The 27,426-nt window shown below is 37.5% G+C and overlaps 2 protein-coding genes across 5 annotated transcripts; one reads left to right on the forward strand and one right to left on the reverse strand.

Moving 5' to 3' along the window:
- Positions 1-392: 392 nt before the first annotated feature.
- Positions 393-11,004, reverse strand: LOC139980740 (uncharacterized). 4 transcript variants are annotated; one of them, XM_071992625.1, is made up of 5 exons: positions 10,875-11,004; positions 9,486-9,570; positions 4,593-7,976; positions 3,656-3,722; positions 393-2,775 (listed from the first exon to the last, which is right to left on the reverse strand). In XM_071992625.1, exons 3-5 carry the CDS (start codon positions 7,939-7,941, stop codon positions 2,655-2,657), a joined length of 3,537 nt encoding a protein of 1,178 aa, XP_071848726.1. In that variant the 5' UTR covers positions 7,942-7,976; positions 9,486-9,570; positions 10,875-11,004; the 3' UTR covers positions 393-2,654. The 4 variants fall into 4 exon arrangements, with proteins under 4 accessions (XP_071848726.1, XP_071848727.1, XP_071848728.1 ...); XM_071992626.1 differs by having other exon boundaries at positions 393-2,772; positions 10,875-11,003; XM_071992627.1 differs by having other exon boundaries at positions 393-2,772; positions 3,643-3,722; positions 10,875-11,003.
- A 58-nt stretch (positions 11,005-11,062) lies between these two features.
- Positions 11,063-22,855, forward strand: LOC139980741 (RWD domain-containing protein 4-like). The gene is made up of 7 exons (XM_071992629.1): positions 11,063-11,231; positions 12,467-12,547; positions 14,207-14,316; positions 14,823-14,868; positions 16,003-16,110; positions 17,469-17,577; positions 18,247-22,855. The coding sequence occupies exons 1-7, from the start codon at positions 11,208-11,210 to the stop codon at positions 18,357-18,359; spliced, it is 591 nt and encodes a 196-aa protein (XP_071848730.1). The 5' UTR covers positions 11,063-11,207; the 3' UTR covers positions 18,360-22,855.
- Positions 22,856-27,426: the final 4,571 nt, after the last annotated feature.

Below are 27,426 nucleotides of genomic sequence, written 5' to 3' on the forward strand. Positions count from 1 at the left end.
GCCCAAGGGGTTAAAAAGCAAAAGCATTATTATTGTAAGCTGACTTCCAGTGACATCTCCACTTCTTGAGATACTGGAAGACTTTGGGAAAACAGATTAATTCAACATGATGAGTCTCATATTTAGTAAGAGAAAATGCCAGTTCATTTTAATTTCATGTGACGATTAATGGTCAAGAAAAATGGCATAGTCACAGCAGGACCATGTCATATGGGCACCCCACTCCTTCCCGTCCCTTTCTGTAGACAGTTACAGTAACTCTCAGCTCCCAGTCCTACCTTCCCACTGCCCCCCCCCCCCTCCACACTCCTGCTAACCCTGCTACCATTTAGAAAATGAGGAAACCCAACCAGGTAAAATGCAGTTCTAACATTCATAGCGAGAGACACAAATTAATGCATATCCAGAGGCAATCTTTAATTTGACTCCTCTGCAAATTTTACAGCAATACTGAACATGTACATGAAAGATAGTCTTGATACATTAATCACTTAACTTTGATCACTTAACCTTTGGCACAAGAGTTGCTTGATGAAGGAACTTGGTGTGAAGCTTTAACGTAAACGTTGTTTGGTAGGAAATTTTGACAAAGACCTACCAAAATAAACCCTAACTACAACTATGAGAACAATCGGCAGTGAGCACCAATTTCTGAAGAACAAATTATAATTCTTGCAAAAAATATTAAACTGAAGCAATTTTAATAACTAATAAAATATCAATGATCTCAATTTGGCAAAAACTTTCAATTATTTTCGCAAAAGCCATTTTTAACGCTTGAAGTCGTCGAAATACTTAAAGACAAAACTAAACCTTCATTTTTTTTTAAATACTTGCAGATGATATGTAGCAATAACTGGTGTATGGTACATATCATATTTGTCATATGTAAACAAAAATATGAAAGTCCTAACCCAATTGTATCACAACTTTTTCAACTTCTAGCAAGTAGTAACACCCAGCTGGGACCACTTTGTCATCTGAAATTTTCATGTCATGCTTCAAAGCACTCACAGTGACAGTATGAGCAGTATATGGACCTCCTTATACTTCTACTTGATGAACTTTTACAACTGTTCATATTCTCCAATCGTTTGATTGCTTTGAAGTGTGACAGTAATGTCACTGATAGAATGGTTATAGCATTTGAAAATTGTCTCAACTAGCCAGTGCTATAATACAAACTGAATCATGAACAAAGGCACTTGACAGAAATTCAAGTAATGAGTTTTAACAGTAATTTAAATCCAACACATTTACAACAATTTTCATCTGACTTTGCATGGGTTTGATACAATTTTTCTCTCTCAATTTTACTAAACCTATGAAAATGTGAGGGGCACATAGAGGGGCTTAGTTTAATCACTACACACATCTTTCTACATTACTTGAGATGGCCTTTTAATTGTTTCAACTGGAACTGAAACAATGGTTGCAAGGATTGAAAGTAGAAATAAATCCACACTACCTTACCTTAAGCTCAGAATATTTAATTTGCCCCCCCCCCCCAACCAAAAAAAAAAAAAATGAAACACAGCTAACAGAGGGAATACGGACCAAAGAACACTTGTCTGGGGGGTAGAGCGAGAGGGGAGCATTCTCAAAAATAATAAATTCTCATATTGCAACAATAAATTAAGAGGCAACAACTTTTTACCAAACCGTCTCCAAAAGGTACATCTACTTAAGGAGACAAAATATATTAAAGCTGCTCCCTTTCATTGCTAATATTGCATCTTGTACTGAGTTACTCCCAAATGTTCAATACTCAAACCCAGAGAGGTAGTTTTTCTTTAAAGTATTTTCAATATTAAACCTTGCCCCGTTAATCGGGCTCCTTAGTGAAATAACACACTTAACACATCTATTTTAATGGAAGACTGACCTTGCAGATGTATCACACAGGGTTTGAAAACTTAGACCGAACTTAAGACTTAAAAACCACTGTGAATATGAACCACGGGAACTGAAATGAGCTTAATGTTGTGTGACTACTATAAATTTCAAAGTCTATAATAACAGATCCCATGAAAGAAGCATATATATATATCAGAGCTGTTCAATCATCACTGCTTGTTTCCCCCTCTTCAGACCCCTTGCATTTTCACTATTGAGACGTCTAGATGGAGACAATAGTCTCTGGAAGGCTGACCTCGCAGATGTATCACACAGGGTTTGAAAACTTAGACCGAACTTAGACTTTAAAAACCACTGTAAATATGAACCACGGGAACTGAAATTAGCTTGATATCATGCGACTACTGTACATTCCTTGTTTAAGTCCTTCGGAATATAAATTTCAAAGTCTATAATTAAAGTTCCCATGAAAGAAGCATACATATATATATCAGAGCTGTTCAATCATCACTACTTGTTTCCCCCTCTTCAGACCCTTTGCATTTTCATTTTTGAGACGTCTAGATACAGACAATAGTCTCTGGACGGCTGACCTTGAAGATGTATCACACAGGGTTTGAAAACTTAGACCGAACTTAAGACTTAAAAACAACGGAGAATATGACCCACGGGAACTGAAATTAGCTTAAATATTGTGCGACTACTTTACATTCCTTGTTTTAGTCCTTTGGAATATAAATGTCAAAGTCTATGATAAAAGTTCCCATGGAAGAAGGATATATGTCAGATCTGTTTTTTCAATCATCGCTGCTCGTTTCCTCTCCCGAGTCCTCTTGCAGTTTCGTTTTCAAGACGTCTGGATAGAGACAATAGTTGACAAAGCGGGTGGGTGAAAAAACGTCTTCTTCTGTTAAACTTCTTATCGTAAAGGAAGAAAGAAAAAAGAGTTGGAAGGGAGAAATTAAACGAAAGAAAATTATAAAATCTATCTTCTAGTGTATGTTTTAAAGGCATCAGAGAATATTATCTGTAAACATTGTTCTCGGAGCGGTTTTCGGGAATGTTCTATACGTAAATAATTTACAATACTGTCAAGAAAGTTTGAAGGTTTTCCAAATTATGACCAAAAATATCTAACATGAAAAAAAGGTCTCATATAAGCTACTGTAATACTTCCTGATCCTTGGGTCTCTAAACTTAAATGTTACAGCAATAGCAGACATAGAAAAAAAACTTAAAAATTACATGAGATATCATGAATTGGACTACTAATGTGGATTTATAATAGACTCAATGATTAATGCATAATCAATAACACCAAGATTTACTCATATGAAACTAAGAGCAACAAGACGGTTGAATTTTTTTTGAATTTATGAAAAGGCAGATTTACCGTAAATATTTTAGCCGAGGTCATTGGAAATTTAGATCATGAGATATCATGAATTGGACGACTGGTGCGGGTTTATAATACACTCGATGATAACGCATACCTCAAAGCACCTAGATTTACTCAGTTGGGTTAAAAGTGTTATGCAACTAAGAGTGAATATTGACTCTGTCAAAGTGACGTAAAGTTTAATACCACCCGACCGAATGAATAAATATAGACACGCAAGTAATAGTCAAGTCACTAAATTTTTTACTACATTAAATGCTCTTGGAGCTCTACTGTAAAAACCCCAGTAATAAAATAAAACCAATCTCCATCGTTTATAGTCGACCTTCAAACATCCTGCCCAAAGATCATTATTTCGTCCTAAACAGTCTGTACTGATTGCTTACATCTGGAACTCACACGTTACTCTGTAGATGACCAGCGAGGTCTTCTTCGTAGGACAAGTAACCCTTGGCAAAATGGTAATCTAGAAGAAATAGATTTAAACTGTAACTCCAGTACTATAAACACAGCAATAAAACGGTTGTGCTTCATTAAGATAAAAATGCCAAGTTCACGCACCACAGGATTACACACAGACACATGCTGGCTCGAAGGGCAAGTTAAGGGACCAAGCAAAGACATTTAGGGAGTTAAACTTCATAATAGATTTTTACACAGGCCACAAACACCATGCCATATTACTTTAATAATTGAAAGGTGATGAAACCAGTAGGTTTATTTGCTTCAACAACAGCAACTCCTGAGCTTAGGTCGTTTTTACTTTTTAGGTCAGGCCTGGGACAATGTCACTAGCCCCAACCCCCCCCTCTTCCCCACCCATCCCCCAGCCACACCCCACCTTTCTTGTTTTGAAGTCTTTATTTTGCCTTAAGTATATTATGAAAGAATTGCTTCCATTATGCATTATCCCATATTGCCCCCCCTCCAGCTCCCTCCACCCCTCCAGCTCCCCCCCCCCATTAATTGTCTCCTGATCCTGGGCTTGCAGCCTTTATGTACTGTGAGTATTGTATATGCAACATAGACATCATCGACAACATGTTGATATTTGCCTTGTCAATGGTTTACATAAAAGATGTATGTATGTATGTGTGTATGTATGTTTGTAAAGATGTACGTAAAGATGTATGTAAAGATAGGGTACCCCAACCCACACCTTAGTTAAGTAGGGAACAGGAACTGTGGTCCTGAGGTCGTTGATTAAAACAAATCCCTTTCTAGCAAACATTTCTTTGTGTCACACGTCCCTAGCTTCTCTCTTATCAATTTACTTCAGAATTTTACTCAAAAATATTAAGCTGTCGTTGAAGACATAGAAGTAGACCGTACGTACCGTTTGGCTCACTTCCAACGCTCAGCGGAGTGGAAAGCTTCCGTAAGCTGGTGTCACGACCGACCGGTTTGCTCCTGATGTTCCTTATCGGTTGTTCTGCCTTTCCACTTTCGCGAGTACGGGACGGAGATGGTTTGACATTTCCCGATAATTTTGATATCAGAGCTTTTATCTTCTTTTCTTTCATCTTTGAATCATCTCTCCGTGTGGGTTTTTTCGACTTATGTCTCTCAGTCGGTATGAAGTCAGGGTCGCTATCGAGTTCATTTTCTCTGTCCCTTTTCTTGTCCTCCTTGTGTTTCTTCTTTTTATGTTTTTTTGGTTTCTCTTTAAGCCAGTCCCAATCGCCTCTAAGCAAGTCCTCTCTGTCTTTCCACTTTTTGGCCTTTTTCGCTTTCTTCTTGTCCTTTGGCTTCTTTCTCTGTTTCTTCATCAGTGTTTTGAGTTCTTCAGGTCCTGGTAGGTCGTTCTCTGTGGGTATCCACGACGACGTTGCCGTGTGGACGGGTCTGTCGTGTGACTCGTCCTCGCCAGCCTTGCTCTGTAAGTTTACTTTCTCCTCGTCTGTGATTATCTGCTTCACACGTTTTGCTTTCTTTTTAGCTCGATGATCTAACCCATCTTTGACGCTACTCTCACTCTGAGTGCTTGACTTCCCCGAAACCATTGATGGAGGCATCGCTAATCTCTCACTTCCCTCACTGTCGCTGCTGTATATCGCAGGCCTCTCTTCCACTCTTCGTCGTGACTCTCTGATGACGACAGCCTCACTCTCTAATTTTTTGTTCCCTCCCGTCGGTTCATCTACAGCGGTCTCCGTACCGTTTCTGTGGTTTTCCTTATCATCTGTGATCTTCTTCGTATGACTCGCTTCATCTTTGGACTGATCCGAGACTTTCACTCTGTCTCTTTTCTTGTCTTTCCTCTTCCGTTTCTTCGCATCTCGTCTGCCCTGGGTCTTGCTCGGCTTCTTCTCCATATCGGATGTCGCCGGACCCATGTCGGTGTTTGATAACGAACCTTCAGTGAGGTCGCTGTACCAACTTTCGGCACTCTCTTTGGCCAACTGGACTCTTCTCTGAGTCTCGCTGTCGGACGTACTGCTGCCAGATGTGGTTATGATGTCTAGGTCACATTCCAATGAAATCCGTTTGCAGGCCAGTAGTGCATCGCACAATCTGGGTATCAAGGGATAGAGCAAACTTATACCTGTCTGTGTCGTTACGCTGCGAGTGACCACATCCGTTTGGCTCCACTGGGATGCGTGATGCCGTGGGGATGTTTCACCGGGCATCGCTTTTTCAGTGTTCGTATTTGTCTGTCCTTCGACGCTTGAAAAACTGCCGTCGTCGGGGAGACATGTTTCCAGGGAGCTATCCCCCTCTGGCATATCATCCCTCACTTTCTTCGTGTCCCCCGTCGCTAACTTTGCTCGCTTCTTCCCCCTCTTTTGGGAAACGTTCCGGCCCTCTAATTTTTCGGGGGTGTTTTCTCGGTCGGGCTGACGACTCCCTAAAGTCGTACCTTCTTCGTCTACCGATACACTTAACTGGCTGAGAACCTTGTCGACCGTTGAATTTAAGAGTGCATCGCTACGACTTCCTTCGTCCTCGCTCGTGAACTCACAACCCTTGACCTTATCGTGATTCGTTTCCACCGTTTCTGGGATGGGGTCCAACGATCCATTCCTCTCTTTGGTTTTGTGGACAGAAGCTTCGGTACTGTCTTGAAGTTCACTCTCCGGGACCAGAACGTTTGCGACGATGGGAACATTATTATGGCCATTGTGTCGTCTGTTGTCTCCCCCGACTTCTTGGATTAATTTCTTGTTCGAATCTGCAGTGAGAGGTGACGATTTTACAACCCCTTCTGCCAATCTCTGCTTATTACTCGAGGAGACAATTTCTGCATCTTCACTATCAGATGATGTAATAACAATCGAAGTTTCACCCTCATTCTCTGTTTTACTTCTGGTACGACCTTTTGTCAAACTACTACGAGATTTCTTCGAATACGAATTCCCATTTGTCATAGGTCCACTATGTGTGTTACGACTCGATTTCAGAGATAAGTGTCTCGATTCCTTTACTCGATCCCGACCGGTTTTATTACTTGCCTGTCGGTGTCCTCCGAGGCTAACATCATGCTCTTGGATATCTTTCTCCGTCTCGGTTGTATCCATGGCCCTCGTCTCTCCTCCGATCATATTCTCATTCTCTCCCTTGCTCGATTTATCATCACGATCATTTTTTCCCTCCAATTCAACACGCTTCCTCTTTCTGATTCCTTCTGTCACTAGAGGCTCTTCCTCTGCTTTCATTTGTGGCTCCAGACGATCTCCTTTGAACGATGGAAACACAGTATCGAGCATGTCCTGGTCTTGAGTCTCTGGCACAACATCTTCTGCTTCCAATGAACTCTGCACACGTTCTTTCCGGTGTATCTGCGCCGTCACCTCAAACGGAGCAGTCGAGGGTATGTCTTCTTCTTCTTCTGCCTCTCCATCCTCCTGCGACTGATCTGTCATGGATGGCTTTGTTTTCTCTCCGATAACGCCATCACTGCTTTCGACATCCCTCTGCCTCTTGTCGATCACTGCTCCTTCCTGGCTTTGGGGTTGACCGTCGGAGAGAGACTCTACGCCGTCTTCGATCATCCGCAGAATCTCAGAGTAGTCTTCCTCGGACGGTTCCTCCTGCAGAGTCTGAGATAAAGCCTGCGACTCTAGTGACGATGACTGGGAGGGATTTTTGACTTTCCTCTGGACCATCTTCTGCCTGTAACTGTCCAGGGTTCTCTTCTGCTTCTCACTTCCAAACACCTGGCTGGATCTCTTTCTGCGATAGGTATGTGAAAGATGGAAAGGTTTCTTGCCTTTCTCGCTCGCGTTGTGAACCGTCGCCTGCTCTTTATGCGACGGTCTTGTCTTCGTCTGTGCCCGGAGTAATCTCTGATTCCTCATCTGAGCTTTGTCGGAACCACGGCTTCCTGAAGTCGAAGGATTTTTCTTCTCTCTCTCTTGCGCTGGGTCCATCTGAGTGAAGACACCGTGTGATAATATGTGACTACTGTCATCTGCTGTGGATTTTATGTCATCTTCCTCAAAAGTTACCCGCGATGCTCTATCATCCACAACTTTATCCAGAGTGTGATCAGCAGTATTTCTGTCACTTGATTGCAAACTGTTAGTCCTTTCTCTGCGTCGTGCTTTCTTGTTTTTTTTCCGCCTATTAGACACCTTGCCATCGATCATCGTAGCAGACGCATCCTGAAAATCCTTTTCGGTCGGGATCCACTCGACACTGTCGCCGGTCCACGAGTACAAATTTCGTTTCTTCTGTCCTTGCATGATTGGCTTGCATGGGTTGATTACATCAATGGAATCTGCAGTGATTCAGAATGTATATTTATATATTATATCAGCATATATCATACAACAGTGCAATACCTTATTTACTTCACTTGCTGTCACTTTGTAACGTACACTTATAATGTGCTTCAACTTTGGAGAATGGTCAAACACATTAAGAGATAAATGGCATGGTGAAATCAGTCTCTTCCAAGATTTTAGACAAGTAATATTCACCGTTAAAACTCCCAATTTCATCAACCACTCTGAGACCTTCATTTTGGCAGTTGAAGCATTACATCAGGGGCGTAGCGAAGGGTTTTTTGTTGGGGGGTGTGGAGAATTTGATTTGCCGACTGATCTGGAAGTGGTGACTGAAATGGGGGAGGGGTCTAAGGGGAGGGGGTGTCCCCCTCCCTATTGGAAAATTTTTAGTTTTGAAACGTCCTTAGATGCAATCTGGTGTATATTTTAAGTCAAATTTGATTTGCCGACGGATCTGGAAGTGGTGACTGAAATGGGGGAGGGGTCTAATTTTTAGTTTTGAAACGTCCTTAGATGCAATCTGATGTATATTTTAAGTCAAATTTGATTTGCCGACAGATCTGGAAGTGGTGACTGAAATGGGGGTGGGGTCTAAGGGGAGGGGGTGTCCCCCTCCCCTTTGGAAAATTTTTAGTTTTGAAACGTCCTTAGATGCAATCTGGTGCATATTTTAAGTCAAATTTGATTTGCCGACGGATCTGGAAGTGGTGACTGAAATGGGGGAGGGGTCTAAGGGTAGGGGGTCTACCCCTCCCCTTTGGAAAAATTAGTTTGAACGTCCTTAGATGCAATCTGGTGCATATTTTAAGTCAAATTTGGCACGGAAGAAGCTCCCGTTCTCCTTTTTCTATTCAGCTTTCCTTCTTTCTTCCCCTTCCGCTCTCTTCACCTTTTCTCCTTTTGCGGACAGACCCAAAATTTGCCGACAGCGACCAAATTATTGGGGGGGTGTGACACCCCCCCACACCCCCCCGCTTGCTACGCCCCTGCATTACATACATAATATGATAGTTAATATTAACACTTCACAGTAATTGACAAGTATGTTTGTAGAAGGGCAATATGGCTTATGGTGCAATATTAGGATGGCCATATCATGATAGTGCCTGCACCATCTTTCATTTTTGGAGTGGCCTTATGAAAAAGAAACATTCGCCAACCTATAACCTGTTTCATGACGGCCTGAATAACATTTTGCATTTAACAGCTTACCTTTAATCACAATATTACATGATGAGGTATTTCTTTTCCTCAAGAATTAGCCATTTTGTTGAATGGAGTTATCTTTATAAACAAGTCAACTAGGAAACCGACTTCAGGCTTATTAGAGTATTAAACACTCTCAGCTGAGCGGTCAGATTTTGAATCCCAAGTGCTCTGAATTTACATTACTTGTATTATTACTCTCAAGAGTCAATAAGTACTGTTACAGCTATCAATTCCACAACCTATTTTGTCCTACTCAATTCACCATTACTCATGTTTGGATATGTACTCACTCAAATCTAGTACAGCAACAAGATGATTTCATAAATCTACGACTGAAGATCGACCATATCATTGGTTGAATGGATGATAAATTTTCTGGAAAGAAAGGAAGAATTTAAGAGAAATTAGAAGCAAACAATTGATCTGTCAATAAAATAAATAAACTTATTTCTTTGCACTCTAGAAATACAGAGAATGCCTTTTTTATGGATAGACCTGCCTACAGAAGCAAACTTGTATCTGCCACCCTTTAAGAATATTATTAATTTATTATATTAACCTGATTTAACACTCTCCACACACTTTATGTCTCCACACTTCTCAGTGTCTGAAATGATTTGGAAGGTAAACATCTACCGGAGTGTCCTTTGGAAATCTTTTGTAGTAACTAGTGTTATGTCGCCATAATTATGTGAGGTAGGCCTAGGCCTAAGTTTGAATGTAGTTAGTGCGTATAGCACTCTGAAATATTGATCAATTTGATGCTTGTTTATTCTTCTGGTTGGTTCAAAATATATATCAGAGTGTCACACAGGCATCCAAAGTGTTGAGTCTAATTTCATCTCAGCTCTACAGTTTAGTGAGTTTTATTTCTATCGGCATTTGAGGCCAATGGTATGCTTATTTGCAGTGTCTATGACAATTTCTTCAGAAGCAAATTTGAGTCAATAATGTAGGCAGTGCTGGTAGGCAAACGGCACCACCTACTTTGGAAATATCAGTCACTAATCCTAGCAACGGTCTTGCTCATATCTGTTTCATTATGAATTTTTTTCAGCCAGTGCCTAAAACAAGTGGGGGTCCACTAGTTTCCGTAGCCATCTTATCAAATCAGATAGTTACAATGCTTGTCGAGGCTATGTAAGTTATTTTTTTTCCCCAACATTGTGGGCAGTATCCATGTTAGATATGTTGTATGCAGAAGGTTTTGGGAAGGGTTATCGATCCCACCACGTTTTTATTGCTGGTTTGGCTTAGTGGAGAGGTCACGATTGTTTATTCCTGGGGCCAGACCAACGTCAATCCATCACTGCTATTGTATTCTGCATTGAACCGATCCACACTGGCTGGATACTGAGAATTATGTGATATGCTTCAAGATGAATGGAATATAATTTTGGTCTAGGACGACCATCTATTCAATTTTCTGGTCTTTTCAAAGTATCATACAACTTGCAGTAGCCTATGACTCTTGAGTATGAGGTTGGGTAACTGCGTTACCATTACTACTACTAGATAGAGACAACATGGCCCTAAGTCTACAGAAACTTTCGTTGAACGCCACGCTACGCTCGGTTGCGCGAAACTGCTGATCTAAAGCCTGGGAGTCAACTAAATAAATTTCAGAAACACCTCAATGAGAGAGCAGATTAACCAGTGTTTCTTAGATCTAAGTTTACCTGGCTAGTCAGCTCATCTGTCATCCATTTCAGCGATCACGGAAACGTTGGTTATATGGCCAGTCCCTAGGTTTTTTTGCTCGATCGAAAGCGCTCCAAAACAACACGCTGTGACCCTTGACTTATTTGGTATTGCACAATCAAAGTTCGCGGAAGCAAACACATGTAAGCCTCCACTAACTTGTTGTGGTAATGTAACAACGACATCTGCTTCGTGTAGGCAATGTGTACTGTAAATCATTAAAACACAATCACATTCTAACATCACAAACGTTACACCATGTGGTAATTAACCGAAAATGTTCGTTGATTACCCACTACTAAAACCACAAAATGAGCAATCGAGAAGCGCAAGATGTAAGAAATTATTTCTATCGTTACTAATAATATTAATTGTGTTGAAAAATGACTTAACGTTAGGACAATGTTAACGTGTAATACACAGGCATATTAGTACTAGGCTAAGTGTTTACTGTATGTCTATACTATTACTATAGACCATAGTAGTCTGTAGCCTACAGTAAGCATGAAAGTCAGTGGTATCATTTCCACAAGGTCCTCGTTATAATAAGTTTGTTTGTTTTTACTTCTTGATGGAAATTAGGGTTATACTGCATCCTTACGAGGAAGTAACAGACTATGGCTCAGGTAACAGTAACAAATTCCCCCCAAAAACTTGAAAAACAAGCTTAGTTATAGTGTTGATAACACTACTCCTTGACCTTAGTTTATATTTTTGTGGATCCATTCCTCAAAAACAATTCTAAAAAGTGATGGACACAACTGTAAACAATCGATCAATGTCACTTGTCAACCATGAAACTTCCTCACTCATCTTGTGTGGTAAAGCTGATGTAAGCCTAACTACACTTCAGTTCAAGTTCAAATTCAATCTCTGTCATTATTAATTTCTCAACAAACAAAAATTGAAATATATAAGTAAAATAATGTTCATTTATTTAAAACTATTGCAATGCTTTTTTAATCCATGATTGGGTGAATAGATTATAGATAGCTGCAATCGAAAGAAATACATGTACTGTATGGTTTTTTTTCAGGACTCATATTTTCACAACACATTCTACCATTTTCTGTCTTATCTATATTAAACATTAAGATTTCTTAGGACCATCTTCTCTCACTGCTTACTTTCTCCACACTTTGCTGTTTTTGTCCTTCTATAGTTTACTCCCTACCCTCTTCCCTTAATCCTCTCTTTGTCCCTCTACAGTTTATCTACTACCTCTCCTCTTAATTCCCGCTGTTGGTTTCTTTCTTCTCTCCATCCCTGGTCTACTAATCCTCTTAAATCTGTCTCTTTTGTTTCACCCTGCTGTTACTGCAATTTGTCATTCACCCTCTGAAGAAGATTCTGCTAGGATCGAAAAATCAGGCTCTTTAACTTTTACACATTCTGTTTACTTTGAAGAAATAATAAAGTTTTAGCAAGGTTTGTTATTTACTAGACAATTCTTCCCAAGTACCATATGTCCCATTCACATCCTTGGGTGTGATAAATTGAATATAATAACTGTCGTATGCATCTATTCCTCGTAAGTTTCACATTACAATTTCTTTTGTCATGTTCACAGGAAGAGAAAGAAGTCCTCATGTCGATCTATGAAGGCGATGACTGTTTCAAGTGTTTGAATGATACAACCTACCAGTACAGGGTGAGAACATAGTTTATTTTATTTATTTCTACAATTTCACAACATTGTAACAACAAAAATCAAAGTTTCATTACTATTTTAAATAAGTTCATACATAAGACATGGTTTGGATCGTTTGCTCAGACTGACGCTTATGTAGGGTTAACAAAACAGATAATGTGATGGTAGAGGAACCAGAATAAGCATAAGCTTTTCTAGTCTGGTCCCTTCCCGCAATCCCCCCCCCCCCCAAAAAAAAGGGAATAAGAAGGATCAACAAATGACAAAAAAAAAAAAAAAAACAGATCTAGAAGAGTAAACATTAAAAAGTAATATAACAAAAGATATACATTGTGTCATTAACTTGATAGCTGGGAGGCTTTTAATAAAAATAATAATAATAATAATATTGTTGATTTATAAAGCGCAGACATATCCACCGATAACTTCGGTGCTCAAGGCGCATCACAATATTACCCTGGTCAACCTGTCAAACATATAGAGACAATCCCTCCACATGGCAGCAGCTAAACAGCGCCCAGTTGGCAGTTTATCTCACAGGTACCCATTTATACACCTGGGTGAAGAGAGGCAATGGAGATAAAGTGCCTTGCCCAAGGACACAACGCAGTGATCTGGCCAGGGCTCGAACCTGTAATCCTTAGATCACAAGTCCACTGCCTTAACCACTTGACCACAACGCCCTCAACTTTTTAACTTGTACCCCAGTGGCTTCCCTTTGTTCCAAACCTCTTGAGCCTTTTCAGCCATTTGACTTGCAATATATATATATATATATATATATATATATATATATATACATTGTCACAGAGAAATTAATGTATATATATGCTTATGACTTGACTGTTTAAATGTAAAGCCATGACTGAAGCTTAAAAAATAGTAAAAAATATTTTCTGGTTATAAGAAAAGTGTTTCATAACGACTTTGCCCCTTATTGTAATGTTTCATGTTCTGAAATTACCCAACATCACTCTCACCTCACGAGCTACTGTACAAGTTCATAACTTTGTTAAGTTAGACCTCAAGGAGACTACTAGCAAAAACAATTTTTTTTTATTAAAGTATTTACTGTAGCAACCTTATGTTCAATTGAAATTTTAAATGGTCAAGTAGCCAGGTATTGATAAATATCCTGCTTGTATTTTCATATATCTTTTTCATGTCACATTGGAATAATGTCAACACTTTAACAGTCCTGCCTGTAGGTCCCAAATTACACCCAATCATTGAGAAGTATTCGGTTAAGCCGATTACTCACTGCCGGACTAAATTAGACCTAGCTGAACTCGTTGTGTATTGTCATGGGGATACTCATGGGGATACTCTATGTGCTAACAAACTGATCAAGTAAAATAAAAAATTTGTTTAAAATGATAAACTTGTTGGACTATTAACCATATATGTTTTGGAACAAGCTTTAGCATCATGCCATGTGATTTGGAGACGACCCAATAACCTTTAAACCTAATTGTCTATAACTCAAATATCTTTTGTGTACTACACAGTGAGTGTAGTACAGTTTTCTGATTTCATGGTGGGTAAGGGGATCGCCTATCCCTTTTAACTTCCAACCTCCCATTTTGAAGTACTGTACAGTAGTTCGATAAGAATGTTTTGGTTATTGATAGTGACATTTTTACCTAATTTCTTATTTAGGTCGGAGAGAAAGGCCACTTCCAGTCCTTTCTTCTTGAGATAGCATGGCAAGATGAGTATCCGGAAGAAATCCCCAAGGTTTCACTCAAAGCCTTCTACAACAAACATATGTAAGGACATTAATGCCAGATCAATCACATTTTTTTTTTTTTTTTAGTTTGCAGCGACAGGGAATAATGAAGTGTTAATATCAGGCATGAGCTTTTTCCGCGAATTCGCGGAATATCCGTGATTTATTTTCTACCTCAGGGACAAAAACTATTATCCTAACACACTGTAGTATATGCAAACTGGAGCCTATACCGCAATTTTTGCAAAGTTCTGTGATTTTTTTTTTTACCCCGGGCTCATCCCTGTAATATATTGCAAAGTACTCAGTTTTGTTTGGTGTTTGCACTTTTACTGTGTATCTATTAAATCATTGTATGGAATAAACCAATCGAGGGTTATGTTCTTCTTTCAAAATGCAGTAGTTTTTTTAATCTGATGGCTTTAAGGAACTAAGGAGGCAACTTGCTGTAATGTACTGTTCTTTATCACTGCTAATCTTTCAAGTAATATTTACCTTTTTTGACTAATATAAAGTATTACTCTTCAAATTTGTCATCTTTTCCAGAAATAAGCCAACGAAAGAATTTGTTGTAACTCAAGTGAAATCAGAGGTATGGTTTAAATTAATAAACTGTTTAAGTCATGATTTTGCAATATCTATGAAAAAACTTGTTCATCTCTGAGCTAGAAATGTTATCTGATATGAATGTAACCTTTACTGGTCGTGACGTTCTTCGCCTTGCTTTATTCTGATGTCAGATCTTATTGTAATTTGCAACAACAGACCTGCCAGCCTCCACCCACTCCTCCTCCTTCACCCACTCCTTCTCCCCACCACCTCTCCTCCCCCTACCAAAGGTGTGAATCTAGAAATTGATGTCCATAACCTGGAGTTTCTACCAAATATCCCAAAGGCAAATAGATCACATTTATTATTCCTAAAATATACACAACTCCAAGTGAATCTGATTGAGGTTGCTTTACCGGTCTAAGATTTTTGTGCCCTGTGAGATTAGAGACACAACCTTGTACAAGGCATATTACAAAATAGGATTTACTGTAGTACAAGATAATAGAAACGATAACCTGGTACAAGAGACAAGCCTCCATGGCTTCTTTCGCGAGTTCCTGCTTGCGGGAAGATCACATATACATACATACATACATACATACATACATACATACATACATACATACATTACAACACAAACAATCATTTGCAATATAAACAAACATTACATTAATAATAATAATAATCATATTCCACTTTCATATAACTCTTTATACCAGCGATAGGTCTCAAAGCCCTTTACAGATGATATGTTACCCCTGGTCAATGATAACCTGTCCCAGAGACAATCCCTCCCGTCGGCTACAGTTATATACTGCGCCTATTGACAAGTTACCTCACAGGTACCCATTTAACCCCTGGGTGGAGAGAGGCAAGTGAGATAAAGCATCTGGCCCAAGGACACAAAGTAATAAACTAGGTAGGAGTCGAACCACCAATCCTTGGATCACGAGTCCGACGCCTTACCTGTACCCAATTGGCCACCGCACATTTTTTCGTAGGCATTGGCCAAAATTAATGTTTATTAAGTAATAGTCAGTTGAACATGCCACACTGTTCATTTAATTAGCATTTTTGCTGTGTTTTCCATTCCCTTCTTCTTCTTCCATTGTCTATAGATCTGCAGTTTGTTAACATTGCCTTCTGATTGTTTACCTTTCATCTATTTTAACAGGCGGAACAATGGTTAGGCTCAGCCATGACGTACACACTCTTTGAATTTGCCAAAGAAAACGCGGAAGATTTCATGAAGGACCAAGTGGAAGTTACTCGAGAGGAACAAGTAATCCCTTTTTTTCATTCGTTTTATACTCAATCCCTGGGTGTAATCTTGACTGGAAATTGAAATACAGAGGATTAAAAAATATCAGGCTAGAAAATCTGAATGGGAAATTGAGTAAATAATGATTAAAGTAGAAAAGTAGCATTTTTCAAGGTGCTTTACTAAATAAGAAGGTCCTGCCTTTGAGTGGAAGGTTTTGGAAGAAGGCGACTACTTATACTGGAACATAATGAGAGCTAGTGTGGCATTGCCAAGAGTTTTGTGTCTAAGCAACATATTATGGTTTATTATTTTCATATGCTCTGGTGTAGAGTTTTTGAAGAAAAAAAATATATGTGTCATGATCGAGGAGGGCTAGCATGGTTCTGGCAGACCTGACGATAACTTGAAACAAAACAAGTTTGCCTGTGCAAACTTTGATCGTTTCTTACAGGTGCTAAGTCCAAAGTAGGTAAAAATTACCCAGCATCTGTAAAGTTTGAACCTTGACTGTAGACAAATTATGAACCCATTTTATGGAGAATGCATGCCGCCATTTTATTTGGGGGGTGGGGACAAAGATTGCAAAAATATTAGTAGAATTGAAGATACAACTCATATAAAGCAGCTACAGGTTAAATAATTACATTATCATAATTCTTGGTTAATTCCTGCTACGTGTAAAATAAATTCTGTTAATTCAATCATTTACCAGTATCAGGGTGAAACGAAATAGCAAGTAAATGACATGAAACAACTACAAAATATTTACAGCATAGGCCTACTGTAAAGCAAAACGTGAATAGGCTAGAAATTGATATCAGAGAAAGTGTGTATGTTTTAGTATGCAAGACAAAAAAAGGTGACAACATCTAGCAAATAAACAGTACTCAGTAGAAGAGGCTTAAGCACAGATTTAAATAGATTAAACAGTTAATAGCGGTGGTTAAGCTTTGCAGCTAGTTACTTACTGATGCAATTCGGCATCAATTCTCTATGCCTACGGTTGCTATGGTTAGCAACTCATTACAATAACCGAACAGTTTAGCAGTTGACATTTCGTGCAAATGGCAGCCTCTGAGCATTCATTTGCTATGGTTTTTTCTATTAAACATGCAAATTAATCCATCAAAACAAAGTGTCTAAGCCTAAGGTTGTTTGTGTTATAAGAGTAGTGTTAGAGCATTAACAGAGTCAAATGTGGTCAGCTGTGCTGTTAGGTGGTTCATAAGGTATGGTTGCTATGGTTACTCAAGCCCAACATCTGTCTTGCATGATATAACTATACATTGCCAAACAATGTACAGTGTAATGTTTATGACTCTGCCAGCAATTAAACAACTTTGAACAAATTATCCCAAATTGTTCTCAATCTAAAGGAAGAGGTTGAAAGTAACGCTGCCAGCAATCCCGTCCCGGAAGCAAAGAAGAAGGTGAAGAAGGAACAGCTGACCAAAGCTCAGAAAAGGAAAATGTTAGACAGAATAGGTAAATGAATGAAAATTTACTTCATAGCCAAAATTCCATGTCTTTTGCATGCCTACTTTTACAGGTTGTCTTTGAGTATTCACATTTGTTATCTTTCTAGGACTGTATTTCATAATTTAAATTGACTGTCAGAAATTCAGTTTCGATAAAGCCAGCTGTTTTTTAAGCTGTCCTCCTTTTCCACCCTCCCCCCCTCCCTGCCTACAGTATTTTAGATTTCTTTACATCCCTGATGGGTGGACGGTCCTCCAATATTCATCCATTCATATTTCCAATGTCTTTCATGATGGAAAAGGTCTCAAATTAAGTTGTATGAAACAACCCACAGGTTTGACTTTCAGTATCTCCTGTTCCATTAGCAATTCAAAGGCTTTTTTGGATTCTCATTTTAAAGTTCACACGTTTTAAATATTCTTGGACTGTTATTAATGACGAAACAGATAAAAAAAAATCATTAAATTGCAGTCTTCAGAAATATTAAATTCATTCCTTCCATTCTCAGCTACACTGAAGTAGAAAGAAGACTCATAATTTCAGGAGAAGGTCTGTCTGCCATGTTATAGAAATGTCTTTTCTTGCCCTATAGCAATGATCAAAGAAGGTGTTTCACACATTATTTAGTATTCAATGTTGCAATGTTAAATTTGAAAGGTTTTTGCTCTGTTTCAGATCAAAAAGGAGAACGACCTAGAGGTTCGGATTGGGTTGATGTCGTAAAGGTAAGAATATGCAGTAGTAGCATAATTGTTTATACTAAAGGAGAGAAAAATGACACTTGTTAAAGTTTGCGGTGGTTGACCGAACCAGACTTGTTTTTGTACAGTTTCCCGAGAGAGAAGAAACCTCCACTTCTCAACAACCAAGAGTCTGTTCAAACTTGAACAGATACTTTGTTGTGAATTGTTTCATATGTGGATTGGAGGAAGAAAAAAATCGTTGATTGGGGTTATCCATCCACGCCCAACATTGGCAGAGGGCACCGTAATGTCCGTTCTGTCTAGTTCAGCAAAACCTTAACAAGCGACAGTCTGTGAATGTAGATCATAACGGTACCATGTCTTGATCAATAGTAGTATAGACAATTTTATTAGTAGCTATTGAAAAGGAGACCTTCTGAGAGATCTTTTTGAAGTTTCAGGTTCAACCGTTTGCTTAAAGCACCTTAACTTGCGTTTTTCTAAAGAAGCCTATAGTTTATGGTGGGATTCAAAGGTCATTTGGGGTCATCAGAGGTCAAATTGTGGAAACCTATTAAACATGATATCTCAATATTGGAAACTTGTTATGAATGAGTATAACATTTATTAAATGAAGCCTATAGTTTCTGGTCAAATTTTGAAAACGTGATATCATAAGAAGGTTTGCTTGGGCTGATCTCATATGTAATATGTATATTAACCACATTGAATACAAGAAGCCTATAGTTTTTGTTGGAGTTCAAAGGTCATTTGGGGTCATCAGAGGTCAAATTGTGAAAACCTTGTAAACATGATATCTCAAAATTGGAAACTTGGTATGAATGAGTATAACATTGATTAAATGAAGCCTGTAGTTTTTTGGTGGAGGTCAAAGGTCATTTGAAGTCAGATTCAAGAAGAAAACTGCTCATGTTACATCATCGTAACCACAATACATTTTGTGCATTCTCTTTGGATGTTAATTTTATTTCTTCTTTCTCTGTTTATTCAATCTCTCTCTCTGTCCCACATCTCTGTGACTGTTGGCTTTTACTTATCAGCATGTAAGTATTTTATTTCATATTCTCTCAGAAAGTGAAGGTTTTTTGTATTCAGTATGCTACATTTGCTGCATGTATTGTACAATCCAAAACTTGCTTTCAAGTTCATACAGTTGGTGTTGTTGTTGTAATGTGCCCTGTAAACCTTTCAGGTTCATCAAAAGTGATTGGTACAGTATATCTAATATATGCACAATTTTGATTTAGTCAGCTCCTCATATGCAAATATATTCATAGAATATGAATTTAAGGTCATTGTCATTTAGAGGGTGCTTGAACAGGGATTATTTTATAACGGTTTTTTAGTTAAAGTCCAAAACATATTTTCCAAATCTTTAGTAAATTAATGACATTTGGAAATAAACATGAAGATTTTTCTGGTTACTATAACACACAATTTTGTAATGGCTACATTTAGTCTACTCTATTAGTTAGTGTGAATATTTCATATACAAAATCATTTTAACCATCCAATTACAATGTATTGGGGGGTGAAATGAAGTTGCCATGGAGATTGTACAGAACATTGTCATAGTAACGTATATAGTAAATTGGAGTGATGTAGAATAAAGGTATGAAAAAGAAACCATTTTTTTTAACCTTTGCAGCTGAGTAAGACTGGATCAGCCGAGAACAAATAATGCCTCTACGGGAGTTTGCTTTTAGCCAGAGATTAGCGTCGGATGCTGCATCAAAGACTCGAGACCTACGGTACTGATTGCAGTCTCCATAGCAACCTGCTCAACCCGACTGCTCTTGTCTACAAGTAACCTTGTTTCTGAATTGTATTCAGAGGTTGAGCTTGGTGTCCAAGGTCAAGTCACTGCATATTCATGAATGAGTTAACATATTTTCAGCCAGTTGGGAGAATTTCCTACTTCTGCTACCACTCTAAACTGTCCACCCATATCTTGTTTTGGAAGCGCTCGTACTGACAGTACAAACCGTTCCTAAATTTTATCTGATAGAAACATGATATTCATACTGTAAGTACAAGTGGCTTTGAAGCTGGACAATACAGTATAGAATAAAATTCTCCCAATGGGGTGACATGTTTACATACTGATGTCAGTTAACTCAATAGTAGAGTGCATTCTGGGAAAAATATATAGAAAAATCGGTTGAAGGTGTTCATTTATACAATTAAGGGTTACTTAGAATTAAGGAAGTTTGTGTCGCTAAAACTTAGACTTAATTTTATGGAAAATGCTGACAAATACAATATGTAGATCTCTTTTTTCACAGTGCTTACTAACATAAATTAACGGATGTGAAGGTATATACTAATAAATATGAAAGGAATATCATGGCTGGATTCTAGGAAGATTTTTATCAAGACAAAAACCAGGCAAGTCAACCAGTCCAGGCTTTCGGTACTTTTTATACAGAAAATAAATATAAATACTGAAATACTATTTTTATTTATTATTTTGTCTGGATTTTGCGTGTGCCTGCATTTCTAAAAAATAATGCCTGTCATGTCTGAGACAACTACACATCTCTAGTAGTATTCTGGCTTCTCATATCCTCAGGCATGCAACTCCTACTTCCACATAAGAACACATTGAGTTCAAGAGTAAGTGGGTAGAAATCATAAAATATGACTAAAACACATCGATGTATAGTATGAACCATTAACGTATCAGGTAGTCTCTTGTTGAAGAATGATGAGAACATGGATTTAAATGTCCCTGAATGTTGAGAAATGTTCAAGGCATCAAATATAATAACTCATATATTTACACTCTACCTCAAAGCTTATACGTGACCAGTGGCTGGTACTAATGGCAGCAATTGGAAACTGTCTGGTTATGTGATAACTGCATCACAATGTGTTTGATTTGTTCAAGAAGAATTGACGTACAACGAGTGTTCATAATATTCACTGCAAGTCTCACATTACAATGTATCATAAATGTGCATGATCTTTGTTCAGATTTGATGGAAGCATCTCTTCATTGCAACCCCCCTACCCCACCCCACCCCACCCCACCGCCTATTTCCTCTCCCTTGACCCATTTCGAATTGACCATGTAACGTTATACAAATGTTATGGGTTACATTTGCTTTCATCTTTCTTGGATTTGTTCCCATTTGTAATAAATCAAGATGGCACCTAAGCTATACTGTATTTTACGTAGCATTTTAAAGCACTAAAGAGGCTGCACTACAAAGGGGAGGGGGGGGGTGGGGATATGAGAAAACAAAACTGATATTAGACATTTGAAAACAAATCGTTTTGACCTATTTAAAATCATGGTTAACATCATATTTTTATTTGCAGCCATTTTTATTCCCTTCAGTATCTTGAAAATTGTATGTTTCGTTTTGTTTTGTTTTAAAACTATTATCTGGTGAGTGTTGTTTAGTCCAGTAATGATTTTTGGCTCCTTGCTGAAAGCAAAGGCACCTTTGTAGTCAGGTTGGCATGTGTGTGTGTATTTGTGTGACACTTTAGTTTTGTATGCCCGATAACTCAACAAGGGAATGATTGATCAATGCTACACTTGGTGGGTGGGTGATCCATAATTAGTTGATAAACCCTAGCTCATATCATGAATATTAAAGAGGTCACAAGGTCAAACGTCAAAATGATCAAGTTGCAATAACTTGGCAACCACAAGTTGGAGTTTCTTCAAACTTGGTATGGTGATATTGGTAGACCACCTATACATGCTGGTATGTCTTGCAAATGAAATCATGCATATTTATGAGGAGGCGGGGCTGAGCATTATAAGTGTAACAGAAGTTTGTATGCACAATAACTAGATAAGGGAATGATTGATCAATAACATACTTAATGGGTGGGTGGTCCATAATGATAAGATAAACCCTATTGATTTAGGTGATCATATATGAATATTAATGAGGTAACAGGGTCAAACGTCAAAATCTTGAAATTGCAGTAACTAGACAGTCATAATCATAAGTCACAGTTTCATCAAATGTGGGTGTATTATTGGTAGGTAGCCTACACATGGTAATATGTGTTGCAGATTTGTTTATTTATGAGGAGGTGTGGCTTTAGGTTACAAGTTTGTATGATTAATAACTTAACAAGGCAACTATTGATTTTGCTGCATCATTACATACTTGGAGTATTCCCTGTTAATCAAGATCAATGAGCAGCAGCAAGGAACCATGAAATGTTTTCATTCTGGGATTTGTTTCTTCACAGAGTGATGCTGGTGGGTCTACGCACAAATTCAGTAATTCTGTAATATGAATAAGAAAAGACATAAATTTGTATAAATTTTCACTATGTGTAGAAACGGAAACAAGGTGTGAATGAACTTGAAATGTTTAAATATTACACCCTCTAGAAGTTATAGATATCAAATATGTGATATGGATGATAAGAAACATAATACTTTTCAATATTAAACCCTTCTTGAAAAAATGCTGCTATTTCTTTTGACTTTTATTTGCACCTCTGAATTTCTGCCACTTGTAAAAAAGAAAACATGAATTATGGGTGATTGCTCTATTACGTCACAGCAAGATCGAAATATGGAATAAATTTTGATAAACAGTTCTTTACTTAAAATGTCGGTCTGTTTTCTAATATTACCGGTGTTGTGGCCGAGTGGATAAAGGTGGTGGCATTTGAAACAATGAGGCTTAGCAATCGGGAGGTTCCGGGTTCGATACCCGGCCGTGTCATAGTAAGGTGGGTTTTGCATCCAAGAGCAATCTACGGTTGTCCCATCTGAAATGAGTTTCTTAATTGATAAGATTTCAAATTTGAGTTAAAATTTTAAAATGGAAGCCACCCGACGTGGAAGTTGAAATCCATAACTTGCGGGTTTCTCCCATATTTGTGGTCGCATAAGCGTCGTAAAAATAATTGCTGATTATTATTATTATTATTATTATTATTATTATTATACTATGGACTAGATGCTCCAGTGATACAACTAAGAGTCAGTGATAAAGTCAGACAGTGCGATATTTGCGATCAGATAGGAGCTGTTTTGCCTCCTGGCGTGGCTTTTTTGTCATCTTAATGTTATCGTGATTTTGTCCTTTCTGGTTGGAGTCAACACGAGCATTTTATAGGTAGTGCGCCCTGTTGTCAGAGCTGTTTAAGGTTTTGCTGTTCGTGCATGATATGAACCAAGGCGATTGAATTTTACCTTCCATCATGCAACACATCGGACACCACGAGACGCATCCCGATTGATTATTAACCCATGCTGTTGTTCCTCTGTAGCGCCCTCACTTTCATTCAGTCGCTCTCCTTTCTCAGATTTGAGCAGTTTTAACCGTTAGGCCCCTCCCCCCCCACCCCCCCCCCCCAAAAAAAGAAACAGTAGATAATCAATGTGGTCGTGCCAAGCAAGCTGATAATCCGTTAGTTCAAGATACATGTATAGGTGAGACGCGTTCGACAACGCGGTGAGATATAATAAACATCAGGCACAAGGCCCGTATAGCCAGAGGCGAGATATATTTTGTAAGGGCGTGGGAGAGGGGAGGGGATGTTTGCTGATATCCGTCAGGGGAAGGGGTGCCCTTCCCTTTGAAAAATGTAACCGTTTCGAACTAAAAAGAATCAACCGGTTAACCGTCGAAATATATCGAGAAAGCACAACTCTGGGCTTCTTAACACTTACATTTTCCGAGGGTCCCCTTGCATCCCCCCTTCCCCCTGTGAGTGGAGGGGAGTAGGGTGGAAGGACTATACACAAAACCCCAACAAAGTGAGTCAGATTATTTGTAGCCTGCTTTTGTGTCAGGATAGAGAGAAGGACAGGCAGGGGGTTGTCATAATTTTTCTTTATTCTATTGATTATCTCAAGTTCATTTGTCACTTCATTTTCTTGTTAATACCTGATTTTAACTCAATACTTGCAAGTCAAAGATAATGAGTAAAATACTGTGTACCTTATATACTTCCACATCTATATAGAGCATGGAACTTAATTATGATCAAGTGAGGAAAGAAGTTTTTCTTTTTTTTCTGACGTATATAAGTTCTTTAAAATGCAAGGAACTGTGTTGACTGTTTCTTCTTCGTAAAATATATTGTTCTACTTTCTTGTAAAGGAAGACACGTTGAAAACACTAGACGTCAGTTGTTTTGTCATTCGGTTTACAACTGAAAAATGACATATTTTGTTGCGTGTAAGCATAACACATTTACAGAATGTCTAATGACATCTGTGTAGTCAAAATTAATGCCAAGGTTGAACTCAAAGTTGATCAAGGCTGAATTAAACATTAGTCAGAATTTTTTTTTGTTATTTACAAAGGAAGAGAAAAAGAACGTGTTTTCCCTTTATTCTGTTTTACAAAGTGTATACACAACGAGAGTCTTTTCGGTTAATTTTGGATCGGTGTTGTTATAACTAATTTTAAGATTAACTATCAAAATTTAAAATAATGGATTTCATCCTCCCCAATATGTAGAAAAACTTTGGAGGGTCCAAAACTATACAAGATAAAATTGTTTTATAAATCTTTAATGAATTAAACGAACCCTAAAACTTGGGACAAAGTGATCACCTTTATCGTTATTATTTTCACAAAGAAGTCTGTATTAACTAATGACCGAAGTTCCTCCCCCCCCCCCCCGTAAGGTCGTAGGGTCGTTGTCGTATGCACACGCGCACAACTTCATTCAAGGTTCAGTTCTCTTACTTACAATACGTTACTGTTTTATCATCAGCTAACGTGATCCCGCAAACTGTCAATCATAATAACTGACAAAGTGAAACATCGGATACAGTGTCATTCACCTGAATACACACACGCACCCATATATATATATATATATATATATATATATATATATATATATATATATATATATATATATATATATATATATATATATATATATATATACATATGTACATGTACATATATATATATATATGTACATGTACATGTACATATGTATGTATATATATATGTATATATATATATATATGTATATATATATATATATATATATGTATATATATATATATATATATATATATATATATATTTATATATATATATATATAGACCTATAACATCCCTATTACCTTCATTCCTTTGTGGATGTATCACAAAAGGAAACGATGGTAAACCAACAACCTTGGGGGGCTGGCGACAATCAAGCTAGACGTGTTCACTATATCACTCACTTACGCCCAAGATGTTGCCACTATTCGTAGTTTGATAGCCATAATATGACAAGAGAAAATAACCCCAAATTTCACGCTTGTTTCACTCGAATGAACGGGTTGCCAAACCTCCTACTGTTCTGACAACCCGTACCATAAGGTGATGTGCGTGTTCTTTTTTGGCGGGAAAATTACAGTTTCGATAAGTTATCATGGTAAATTACAGCTCGTATTGTGTAGTCCCCATGTGTGTCAATAAGGAAAGAAACAATTCATTTGAACTCTGCACAGAGTCTTTCAAGACTGCTTATAAACTGAGGAGAAGAATGGAAGAGGCACTTTCGATTGCTTTAACAGTTTAATTTAATACGGAGTTGAAATGTGCATACTCGACAACAGACACACGCTCATTTCTCGTATAGCTAGCGAAGGTCACAAAATTACAAACTTTCCACGTAAAGCAATGCACGACAAGCATGCATGCAGTCATCGCAATAACCACAAAAGGACAGGAAAATTGTCTAATATGATTAACATATATCGAAATATAGGCCTATACGACTGACGGGCAAATTTTTCAAGCTTAAGTTCGCGTAGACAATTAGGTTAGGCTTTTCCTGTATCCGTCATACAAATGCAAACTGTACATGAATAAGTAATAAGAGTTTGTGAATACACGGCCAACAGACATAGTAATAGGCTGGTTAAGAATATTACATAGGCACTATACATTTATTGTAGGAGGGAGCAATTATTTCACATGGCTAGGACTGTCATTAAATATAAAAAAAGATGGAATTTTCAGTCCATAAAAATTAACGTATATAAATATAAAGACACATTTCTGAATATTTCAATGAGAATCTTGGGTTATATATGTTGACTATGTAGACAGTGCTAGAGCGCCACTATTGACAGTGCTTTACAGATATATATATATATATATATATATATATATATATATATATATATATATATATATGTATATATATATATATATATATGTATATGTATATATATATATATATATATATTTATATATATATATATATATATATATATATATATATATATATATATATATATATATATATATATGTGTTTAGATAAAGCCTAGATATAGATATATAATAATATAATGCAAAACTGTTTCCACATATGCTTCCTATAAGTTAATGAAAAGAACGACAAGATAACAAAAATGGAGTACACAAAATATATTTAATATTAAAAAAAAACACCATATTTCAGTCACGCCTGTGTCCTTCTTCAGCGCAAGAGGTGAAGTGTTGAAGGTCCGTGTTCTTTCTCCCTAATGTGGCAACAAATCTACATGAATAATTAGATCCTTATGTGAGGCTGATTATGTATGAAACAAAAAATATACCATTTCTGTTATAATATTTTGTGCAACCCTGGTGTTGCCTGTCAGTGTAACTTATCTACATGATAACAATTATCCAGGTATGAGGTTTATCGTGTATGTAATAGTCTTACTTTTCTTTGTAATTGTTTTTGTAACTATGTTGCCCCCCGTCATGTGATCATGTATAACAACAAAGGTCCAAAGAAAATGCATCAACAATCTTTTACACAATACAAGGCATTCATTGTACGCGCACACAACAGTGCAAACAAGCACGTATATCAAGTTGTACTGTTGACAATTTAACGTGTTGTAGTCACAATTCTTATATTAATATCTATATTATTACAAGTGTAACGTTTACAAAAGTTCGTTAACCACATTTTTATTTATAAATTATATGCAAGTGAATCTTTCTTTCTATACGTATAAAATATTTAATTTCTTAGGAGAATATTGATAATTAATCAAATAATTTTATAATACATAGCTTATTTTTAATAGTATTATGAGCATACAATTGATAATATAACATCCAAAATTTGGAAGATAAAAAACAATAACATAACCACAAAATGAGAAATAAATTATGATAATGAAAGAATTTTGTTTTTATTTATTTATTTGCT

Source organism: Apostichopus japonicus, chromosome 15, assembly GCF_037975245.1.
Source record: "Apostichopus japonicus isolate 1M-3 chromosome 15, ASM3797524v1, whole genome shotgun sequence".
Lineage (NCBI taxonomy): Eukaryota > Metazoa > Echinodermata > Holothuroidea > Aspidochirotida > Stichopodidae > Apostichopus > Apostichopus japonicus.

What these genes read in the sequence shown, in the direction of transcription:
- LOC139980741 (XM_071992629.1), top strand. Translation starts at nt 11,208, where the DNA reads ATGAGCAATCGAGAAGCGCAAGAT. An exon ending in GCCTTCTACAACAAACATAT is followed by an intron (nt 14,317 to 14,822) that starts GTAAGGACATTA and finishes CATCTTTTCCAG; the next exon opens with AAATAAGCCAACGAAAGAAT. An exon ending in AAGTTACTCGAGAGGAACAA is followed by an intron (nt 16,111 to 17,468) that starts GTAATCCCTTTT and finishes CTCAATCTAAAG; the next exon opens with GAAGAGGTTGAAAGTAACGC.
- LOC139980740 (XM_071992625.1), bottom strand. Translation starts at nt 7,941, where the DNA reads ATGCAAGGACAGAAGAAACGAAATTTGTACTCGTGGACCGGCGACAGT. An exon ending in CGTTGGAAGTGAGCCAAACG is followed by an intron (nt 3,723 to 4,592) that starts GTACGTACGGTC and finishes TATTTCTTCTAG; the next exon opens with ATTACCATTTTGCCAAGGGT. An exon ending in GGTCATCTACAGAGTAACGT is followed by an intron (nt 2,776 to 3,655) that starts GTGAGTTCCAGA and finishes CTTTACGATAAG; the next exon opens with AAGTTTAACAGAAGAAGACG.